Raw genomic sequence first — 10,717 nt, 5'->3', positions numbered from 1 at the left:
ACAATCCTACGTTTGTTCTCAGGTATCTATCCAGCAACCTCAACAGCAGCCGGTGAGCGTTCAACAACACGACTACCATCTCACAGCCAGCGGGGAACCACCGTCCTCCGGTCAGCACAAAACTTCCCCCACTTCCTACACCATAGTGGAAGCACAGGGCACTCAGCCACGCCTCGGGAAACCAGCCACCACACAACAGCTGGTTCCCGGAACGGCACAGCTTGGGACGGGAACGGCGCAGCTCGGAACGGGAACCGGGAACCAACTGGCGAGTGGAGCCGTGAACCAGCAACAGAATAGCGGGAGTAATGAGGAGTTTGTGATATCTTCGGAGTATATTTCCCAAAGTAAGTTACATTAACTATTACTAGCCGGGATTACACTTTTTTTCTCAAGAAATTTGATAGAGGGAACTGTAACACTCAAGGTCTTAGCGTCCTGAAAGCGAAGAGAGAAGGAAGACTGGATGGGAGAAAGCCAGCCGTTCCGAAAACGAACCTGATAAAGTTCGCCCCGGACGGGAATCGAACTGAGGTATATTGGGATCAGTTGCCTAGTTGACACCCACAAATGTTGCTAAACAAACTGTCGACCAACATTGAAGATAAAACCTATTAGTTCAATAGAGAACACTAAAAACCAAGAAAAAAAAGTTGCTGGATTGTTGCAAAAACAGTTATGGCTTGGGTACCAGGCATTAGGCCATTATAACTCACAAACCACGGTCTAATAATTCATTTTCATTCATCCCCAGCGCTAAGGCGAGCTCTGAAACAAGACAACCTGGATCCCAAACTAGAAGAAAAGCTCCTGCATCAGCTGAAGAAACACGAGAAAATCCTCAAGGAGGGCGGTGGTGGGGGTAATGGCACCCCCGAGCTGAGCGGGACACCGACCCTCTACAGGGCGCCGCCCCCCCAATATAGGAAGCGAGGGACCAGTGAGAATGTGACGGGAGAGGTGGGACCTAGCCCGGCCAAAAAGTCGAGAGCCCAGCACCATGTAGAGGTGGACGGAGAGATGTAAGTTAGATATCTGTGTTTGAATTTTTATTGAGTGGTTGGGTGTGGAAGATGTAAGTAAAAACCCTTGCCAGTATAGGAAGCGAGGGACCAGTGAGAATGTGACGGGAGAGGTGGGCCCTAGCCCGGCCAAGAAGTCGAGAGCCCAGCACCATGTAGAACGAAGCAAATACAATAGTCCGTCCCTTATACCTTTTTATTACTATTGTAATAATAAAGGAAGGACGGACTAAAAATCACCTGCGGCGCCGGAATTACTTTCTTTCACCTTTAACCCAATACTGTGTTTGTGTTTAGGTCGGGTTCCTCCCTTAACCCATTACTGTTTTGTGTTTAGGTCGGGGTCGTGGCAGAGGCAGGGGTTCTCATCATAGGACACACGACACCCCCCGCCCCTCACAACACGGGTCATCGTCTCCTATTCCTGATGTGGGTGCACCCCGATCCTCCAGTGGTTCCAAGAAGGAGAAACTCCTGTGTATGTGCCGGACGCCTTATGATGAAACCAAGTAAGTAAATTGACCAAGAACAAAGACCAAAGATTAGATGGAGAATCGTACAAGTATCTGGGAGTTCTAGAAGATGAGCATATAGATCAGAAGAAGATGAAGGTTAACATCAAGAAGGAATACATAAGAATAGAATAGAATAGAATATACCTTGTTTATCCTGCCCGAATAGGACTGAAAAGTCCCTTTACCCCAGCAGTCTAAACAAGGTCTCGTATATTTGATGGGTTATTAGAGAATAATGCATACACTAACAATTCATTAAAAAGACCTTGCTTAACTAAAAAAAAAAGGAAATGTAAATTAATAGGTGATAATAGAAAGTGACAATAAAGTAAAAAAGGAAAGTAGAACAACAGGTAATGATAGGTAGTAAGGTAGTAACATAGCTATAAATCACAAACACATTTTTAAAAAAAAAAGTTTCAACGCAGTATTTATTTGGTAGGGATAGAACAACTGTTAACATTAGACTCGTGTGGTCTGTGTCGTACCGATGTATCAACAGATGGACGAGAAGAGACACTATACTTCCCAACTTAAAGGTTCTGGGTCAACACGAGAACACACAAAGTAACTCGTTGAAACATTTGCAATTGAAAAATAAGTACATTTTTTTTTTTTTTTTTATTCGGAAGGGCGCCGTCTTTTTTTTTTTTTTTTTTTTTTTTTTTTTTTGTCGGTGTTGAGATTCGAACCCGAAACACGACATGGCAAACAAGGGCGTTACCACTGGGCTAATTGTGTTGTCCCTTTTGACTTTTCTCAACAATTGATTTTTCAGTAAATTTTTTCAGGGAACCACAAATATAATTCTCTTTCCTTTGCTAAATCATTTGTATTTTCTGTGTATTTCAGGTTCTACGTGGGTTGCGATCTGTGTAACAACTGGTTCCACGGAGACTGTGTAGGCATCACCGAGGAGATGAGTAAAACGCTGACCGAGTTCATGTGTGTGGATTGTAAGCGAGCGCGGGAGACCCAGGAACTGTTCTGTCTGTGTAAACAACCCTATGATGAATCTCAGTAAGTAGACTATGGTACACTAAGGTTAAGCACGATGAATCTCAGTAAGTAGACCATGGTACACTAAGGTTAAGCACGGTTGAGCGTGGTGTGCGCCAGTACTGGGTGGTTCATTCGGACCCACTTTGTTAACTAATGGGTCTAAGTAACGCGGTTACACTTTGGCTAACAGTTAGAGAGTTATCGCGGAAAAAAATAGATACATACGTAGATCCTGATTGATAAATCAAGGCTGTGTTGGAAAAAAAAAATAGGCCTCAATTCGAACAACAACAACTCGTTCTTTCAATAAAGACATCCTTGTTTTATGGTCGGGACCACAGTCTAAATTTAAGCCTGGTGTGAGTTAAACCACTGGATTAAGGAAACTGATTATTTGATTTCAAAAAGAAAAAAAAAGTCGACGGGAATCCCCGGTACCACAATTTTAGTTTAAACTTGGTTTAACGTTTAACCATAATTGTGATCCTGTTTGTTAGCCAATCAAGCTTAATCCAAATGTTTTAATTGAAGCCCAAGTTAAATTTAGACTGTGGTTCATGCCATTGAATGTGTTGTGTACAGCTTTTTTTTCTGTTAATTTTTATTATATTTTGTAAGAAGAGTATTTCATTTTAAGGTTTAGAACTGTAACTGAGTGTTTCTTATGTATAAAAAAAAAATTAATTAAATAAAAATGAAAATACACAAATTTTATTATTGAAAAAATGTTGGGTTACACTTTTTGATTTGGCAGGGCGGAGCTCTCTACCGCCCTCTTTGATTCTCCTTTAAATCCTGCTGCTTCTTCTTCTTCTTCTTCTTCCTCGCTTTTTCCGTGTACAGACGGGGTCGGCGTTTTTCGTCAGCCTCTCAATCAGCCCTAACACGGATTATTTGATTTGAATTTACAGGAATATTTTTTTTTTTTTTTTTTTCTCTTTTTTAAATAAGTTTGATAAAGAGGGAACTGCAACTGGTAAGGTCCTATCGAACAGAGAAGAGGACAATAGGATAGGAGAAAGCCAGCCGTTCTTAGAACGAAGCATTGTCTACTAAGGGGGGCCAGCGGCCACTTGCGCCCCGAGTGTCTGACAGACCGCCGTGTCGGAACGTACTTGGCGGAAAATGCGGCGCGGCGGAAACAGTTTCCGACTTCTAGGTCTGAGTATGTGGTCTGTCAGACAATTAGGTCTGAGTGAGTGTGCTCCGTAGGTCTGCTAGGTAGTCGGAGCTTGAGTGACCCCCCTAGGCCCTAGGATAGAGTTTGCCCGTGTGAGAATCGAACCCTCGAACTAGCGCTTACAAGGCAGGAGGTAATTAATTTCCCAGGTTCTCAAAATAAATTCGAAAACTGTAGGTACAACATAAAACCATATAAAACTTCAAATTTCAAACTATGTTAGGTAATAGAAAGCGATGTGCTAGCACAACGCCCGGTATCTTAAAAACGTATAGGCAATATGCAATAAACAAATTCCATCTTTGTGAAGTTAGCAAATAACTGTTTTGTTATCATATCAAAAGCATAGGTAGGTACATAGGTATAGTTTTAGTTGTTAAAAAATATTATTTCTGATTTTTTTTTTTTTTTTGCCTGCACGTCAAGTCGCGATAATGGTAATGGACTGATAAAAACCCGCCTGATAAGTAGAATTTTTGCGAAACTTTCGCTTTTTAGAAAACTCGTGTGTTTCTGTGCATGTACCATTCTAAAAATCATCTGGTAACAGGTAGTTTCTTATTTCAAGTAATAAACACTTGCCCATACATTCCCAGGCAAAATTCTGGTGATTACCTACTTTTTTGTTTAATATTCATAAACCTACGTTGTTCTCCGCCGAGCTACTGTGTTTTAATTTAAATTCGTGGTATCATTAAAAAATCAATTAAAGTAAGGTGCCTACAGTTTGATTATTCCCATAACCAGGCTCTAAACATATCCCCACATCAGAGAAATACCCAAACTGCAATTTAATTTTTAATAGTGTTTAGTTTCCTGTGAAACACTTTAATTTCATCGTGGGTTGTAAACAATCTGAAAAGTAGTGTTTTTCTTGGTTACTTTCATTAAAAAAACAAAGACTCAAGTTGTAAAAGCAATTTTTTAATTTACAAAAACCACCTGAGCTCTTCAACTTCAATTTTTGTTCCCAAGTGTAAACATTTAACATTCCAAAAACAAAATGACAGGTGCTCATTTAAGCAAGGACTTGGAAAAGTACTGTGCGAGGCCCATGCTTGAAGAAACATTCTACATTTTGTCCAAGAAGAATTGTGTGTACAAAGTAAAGCTGATCGAGAAAGGAATCTGCCTCCAGAAGGAGTACAATGGGAATATCAAAACAGAGATCATCTCACTGGATGATATCATTGGATGCAGGTGCATGAGAGGTATGTATGGTATAATAATAATAATAATAATGAGAAGAGACACAATACTTCCCATTTAGGTGCTGGGTCAACACGAGAACACCAGAAAGTGACCCGTTGAAATATTTGCAATCGAAAAAAGAATTTTCGTCGATGGTGGGATTCGAACCCGGGACCTTCTGCATGGCAAGCAAGAGCATTACCACTGGGCTAACCTTATGAATGTTAAGTTGAGAGCGAAGAAAGAAATCTGCAGGAAATCACGCTTAGGAAATCCTGCATAGGATATCAACATTGATACTTATTGATAGCGGTACCTATCAAAGCACTATTATTACCTGCCTCGGTGGTGTAGTGGTGGTCAAGGCGCTCGACTGGTAAACAGGAGGGCGTGGGTTCAATCCCAGCCGAGGTATGGAATACCTACCTCGGTGGTGTAGTGGTCAAGGCGCTCGCCTGGTAAACAGGAGGGCGTGGGTTCAATCCCAGCCGAGGTATGGAATACCTACCTCGGTGGTGTAGTGGTCAAGGCGCTACCTACCTCGGTGGTGTAGTGGTCAAGGCGCTACCTACCTCGGTGGTGTAGTGGTCAAGGCGAACAAAAAAAATTTTCCCCATAAAAAAAAAAAAAAAAAGGGGAAAAAAAAAAAAAAGAACGTTTTTTTTTTTTTTTTTTTTTTTTTTTTTTTTACTACAGAACTATAAGTAAAACATTAATACTATTCATATTATGTAGGTAGGTACCTAAAGAGATGTACAGAAATAAATATTTGGGTTTTCCTGTAGGTACTTTGTTAATTTACAGATTTTCATAGCAGATAATCTTACAGAGTGAGAAAGTATAGTTCCTGAAGTATTATAAGTAGGTACTTGAGCCTTACTTATTAATTTAGTATATTACAAAAATGTACATATCCAAGGTCATTCACAGCCTAATTAATGCCTGCCAGTCAAGCACAGACCATCTCTCAGACCTAGGTCTGACAGTCAGAACATGTGTGGCAGGTGGCAGAAAGAGCTTGAGACCACGGTCTGTCAGACCTTCTGAGAGATCATGATCTGAAGCTATTTCCACCACACACAATCCAATGGTCTACGCATGAGTAGGCCTAAGGCCCAGAGTAACTCCAACAATTGTCCCTCCTAATCAGCCTTGTACATATTTGACATCTACTTATGGTTGGAAACAGGTTTCAAAACAACCTCATGGCAAATCATGGGGAAGTCCATATGGATTAGTAATTAACTAATTACTTATCTTGTGTGTCATCAACTCATCACTCATTTAATTTAAATTGATGTGATGAAAACAGTGAGAGCTACATAGTTCTATCCTGATTTTTTTTTTTTTTTTAGAGAGAGAGATATGATAGAGGGAACTGTACATCTATAGATTCTAGAGTCTATCTCTATACTATAACAACAGAGTTCTTGTTGTCCTGAAATTGAAGAGAGAAGGAGGATAGTACAGGAGAAAGCCAGCTGTTCCAAGAACAAACCTTATCTTAATGGAATTTTTTGTAAAGATGATTCAATGGAGCAGTTGTAAATGGGAAAGCTTGCGCACAAACAAACGAAGCGGGAGTCATGAATTATGACGTCATCGCTTACGGGAGCGTATGCCGTGACGTCAAACTTCACGATTTACCGGTATTTTTTTAAATCGATTTCTCTCGGGAAAAGTCGTAAGAAAAAGAAAAATTCCGTTGGTCCTCATTTTTCCTGCTCTATGACTTTGAAACATCACCCAAGTAAGCGCAACTGATCTATTCTTTTTTTTTTTTTCAGGCAAACGTCTCTCGAACAACTGCGTGTGTCGGCCGATCCAGGCCAAGTTCAACGACCCCCAGGTCGTCGACCTCAAGTCGCAAGATATCGACGAATCCGACATCTCCGCCTATCTGTACATCTACGCCTACGTCCTGAAATCCCTCAAGCTCAAATCCGGACAGAAACGCGAGAAAATGACCGTGACGCTGCGCTTTCGCTCGTTCGACCGCTACGAGGATAATATGAAGGAAGCGCAAAAGTGGAAAGCGCAACTGAAGGCGCTAATGGGCAACCGGAAGGCGGCGCTAAGCAAGATACGAAGCTGGGAGGAAGGGGATGATCGCGCCAAGTACAGAACTTTAGACAGCTCTCTGAGAGTTATGCTGTTATGAAACCCAAGTCAATCATAACACTGTCATGCAATAATGACTAGAAAATTGTGTCTTGATTAAATATAAATTGCAACCTCTTCAATTGGATCAATTGGATTTCAATTTATCCTGCTTGTTGGAATGACATGTCAATTTTTGAAATTGGTTCAATGACTTATTGTTTATAAACGATAAACCACGACAACAACATTAATAATACATATCAACGATACATAGCATTCCGGATTGAGATTTGCATTTTCAGCATAGTCAGTGATTTTCGTTGTAAAAATCCTGAAGCCCATGCGGAAAACCCAAACACTGGGGTTTATTTGTACAAACATACAAAAAGAGAAAAAATTTCCATACAAAACAAATCATCGGTTTGTCAGCCTAGTTTGCTTGGAGGGTAGCACGTCTGGCTTGTAACCGCTTGGTCGCGGGCTCGATTCCCACCCGGGGCGGATTTTATCCTAAACAGATAAGGTCCGTTGTCGGAACAACTGGTTTTCTCCTATCCGGTTTTCCTTTTATCTTCACTTTCGGGACGATAAGACCTTAGCAGTTACAGTTCCCTCTATCAAACTTGTTTCTTTCATCTGATTGACTATTCAGGCTTCGGTCTTTTGGTCCCGAAATCGAAGAGAGAAGGAAGACAGGATAGGAGCCGTTCCGAGAACGAACATTACCCGTTCAGGATAAAATCCGCCCCGGGAGGAAATTGAACCCGCGGCCTAGCGCTTACAAGGCAGACGCGCTACCAACCTGGTCCCGAAATCGAAGAGAGAAGGAAGACAGGATAGGAGCCGTTCCGAGAACGAACATTACCCGTTCAGGATAAAATCCGCCCCGGGTGGGAATTGAACCCGCGGCCTAGCGCTTACAAGGCAGACGCGCTACCAACCAGGCTAACTAGGCTGGCCTCTCCTGTTTGAAAGATGTGGTCTAGAAATGGACAGTGATGTTTTCGTTCTTTCCTGTTGCAGACAAAATCCTGGTTGTCCTGAATCCAAAGAGTGGCGTGGGGAAAGCCCGAGATATCTTCCAGCAACGAGTAGTCCCGATCTTAACCGATGCTGAGATAGACTACGATGTACACGTTACTAGCTGTCCCAATGATGCCAGGTAAGTCAAGGGACTTTTCAGCAACGAGTAGTCCCGATCTTAACCGATGCTGAGATAGACTACGATGTACACGTTACTAGCTGTCCCAATGATGCCAGGTAAGTCAAGGAACTTTTCAGTCTTCTTCTTCTTCTTCTTCTTCTTCTTCTTCGCCTTTTCCCGTGTACAGACGGGGACGGCGTTTTTCGTCAGCCTTTCAATCAGCCCTGGGGTGATTGCTTTGGGCTGACATTGGGTTTTGGCTACAAAAAATTTACGCGTGGATGCCCTTCGCACTCAACCTTTGCTATATCTTTAGCAAGGGGAATTTCAGACTGGTATCCTCCCTGTTAAAATTCCCCCAGCCAGACCAGTCCCAACCAATAAGCGACTTTTCAGTCCCAACCAATAAGAGACTTTTCAGTCCCAACCAATCTTATTCCTCTCAGTATATCTAAAAGAAGAGTTCAAAATGCCAGCCTAGTTAGCTTGGTTGGTAGCGCGTCTGCTGTAAGCGCCAGGACGCGGATTCGATTTCCGCTCGGGGCGGATTCTATCCTGAACGGATAATGCTCGTTCTCGGAACGGCTGGCTTTCTCCTATCCTGTCTTCCTTCTCTCTTCGATTTCGGGACGATGAGACCCTAGCAGTTACAGTTCCATCTATCAAAACCTCTTTCTTTCTCAAGGAGTTAAAAATGATAACACAATTAAGTAAATTTTATTTAAACAAGTTTAATTCTAAGTTGTTCTGCCAATAAATTATCACAATTTTTTTCAACGCTTTAATGTAATCTATTTTGGACTTTGGACGTTCCCAATAACATAAGCATTCATCTAAAACAAATATGCATGAACTAAAAATAACTAGAAAATCTATTAATAGATTAAAGGAATTAAAGAAATAAAGACCCCAAAGATATGCCGAACCCAATGGAATTGGAACAAAGGCAAAGTGAAAGAAGAAGAAGAAGAAGAAATAAACGCTATTTACACCTCTTCTTCTTCGCCTTTTCCCATGTTCAGATGGGGTCGGCGTTTGTCGTCGGCCTCTCAATCAGCTTTAGAGTGATCGCTTTGAGGCCAACTGGTTTTGGCTAAACAAAATTTTCCGAGTGGGATGCCCTTCGCACTCAACCTTCGCTATTGATATAGCGTGAGGAAATTTGATCTTCTCTATTATTAGGGAATCAAATTCTCAATCAAACAAATGAGGCTTTGTGCCTCCGAAAAGATTCGAACTCATGCTCTACTCCTTAATTTACTTTACTGTGGTACCCATTCAGCCGAAATAACCATTATTCACCTAGATTCTAAAACCATTATTTATCATTTAAACAATAAATAAAATAATGGAGGAGGCACAGTACCTACGTATACGTATCCATGTATACAAACTTCCTATCTCAACAGGTGAAGGGTTAAGGAAGATCTAAACATTCTAAACCAAGTTGGGAGTAGCAAGTAGGTGTCAAAACAGAATATAATCAAATAACAGAAGCCTCAGTAAATAAAAGTATCCATTCATTTAATACAAAGAAGAAGAAAAAATGGAGCTAACACTTTTTTTAGCCGAAAAAAAAAAAAAAAAAAAAAAAAAAAGAACGCGCTCCGAAGTGAAACAAAAAACGCTGCGTAGGAATCAGAGGAAAAGATAAAAAATAAAAGTAAAAATTTCCTGGTGGAGAAAAAACGGGATATGGATATAATTAATACATATCGTTATTGTGTGATTTGTGATATGCATACCTAGTTGACTGTTGCAAAAACTGCAAGCACGCGGTTTTTTTTTTTTTTTTTTTTTTTTTTTTTTTTGAAGGCCGCCTAAATCTATCAACAAATTACCTTACTTTTTTACTACCTTGTAGGAAAAACGGTTTAGGAATGTCGAAAATCATACAATGGACAAAAATGTCCTAATCACTGTTCTGAAACTGAAAGGTCACTTGAAGAATGAACCTTTGCCTGGCTCGTGGAGAAAAAAATCCCCGGTCTTTTTCTTAAGTAGTTTTACCCAAAAATTAAAATTCATATTAGGGAAACTACAATAATGTACCCATTATTATAAAAATAGATGCAATTTTTATTCTAATCTTTCGCTTTCGTACAGCGAGAGTACAACGAGGGGAAGAAAGTGTACATTTTTTTACCCTCCCCGTTTCTGTATTGTTATTAATATTTTTTACAAAATTTTTACCAATTTCACTTCCTATATTGGTTACACACTTTGCTTCCTCACAATCATCTAATCCCTCCTCGAAGGGGAAGAATCCAACTCAATAAATTGTGGTTCTGCGACTAAGTTTAACGCAAGTAATATGTGTTAGTGCATCGTTTCCAGGATAGGTCCTGTGGTCCAAATTCAATTGTTTTTTTTTTTCCAAAATTAAATTGAATATTTTCTCAATCTTGAAAATTGGTTCACAAATGTTCAAGGCTCAACGCGAATATATGTCGTACAGGTTTTTCACTATACTTAACTTACCATGACACCATAATAACAGCAACAGAATGACCAAACGACGTATTCTACCCACCTACCTTGAAGTGCTCCTGTTCAAACC

The 10,717-nt window shown here is 40.5% G+C and overlaps 2 protein-coding genes across 2 annotated transcripts in view; both read left to right on the top strand.

Moving 5' to 3' along the window:
* The first annotated feature begins 1,341 nt into the window (after positions 1–1,341).
* The window catches only part of LOC108252597 (nucleosome-remodeling factor subunit NURF301-like), a 17,337-nt gene continuing 7,961 nt past the window's right edge, over positions 1,342–10,717 (top strand). Inside the window, exons 1-2 of the mRNA XM_017444743.2 lie at positions 1,342–1,531; positions 2,390–2,557. Coding sequence (XP_017300232.1) covers positions 1,503–1,531; positions 2,390–2,557 — 197 coding nt within the window. The 5' untranslated portion in view covers positions 1,342–1,502. The remainder of the gene's footprint in view (positions 1,532–2,389; positions 2,558–10,717) is intronic.
* Positions 8,875–10,717, top strand: part of LOC113468108 — an 18,817-nt gene continuing 16,974 nt past the window's right edge. The window contains exon 1 of the mRNA XM_026824771.1: positions 8,875–9,085. The gene's annotated coding sequence lies outside the window, so the exon portion shown is untranslated. The remainder of the gene's footprint in view (positions 9,086–10,717) is intronic.

The sequence above is a fragment of the Diaphorina citri genome, unplaced genomic scaffold, assembly GCF_000475195.1.
Source record: "Diaphorina citri unplaced genomic scaffold, Diaci psyllid genome assembly version 1.1 scaffold646, whole genome shotgun sequence".
Classification (NCBI taxonomy): domain Eukaryota; kingdom Metazoa; phylum Arthropoda; class Insecta; order Hemiptera; family Psyllidae; genus Diaphorina; species Diaphorina citri.
The sequence above is the reverse complement of the archived record's forward strand: the minus strand, read 5'-3'. Positions and strand labels throughout refer to the sequence as shown.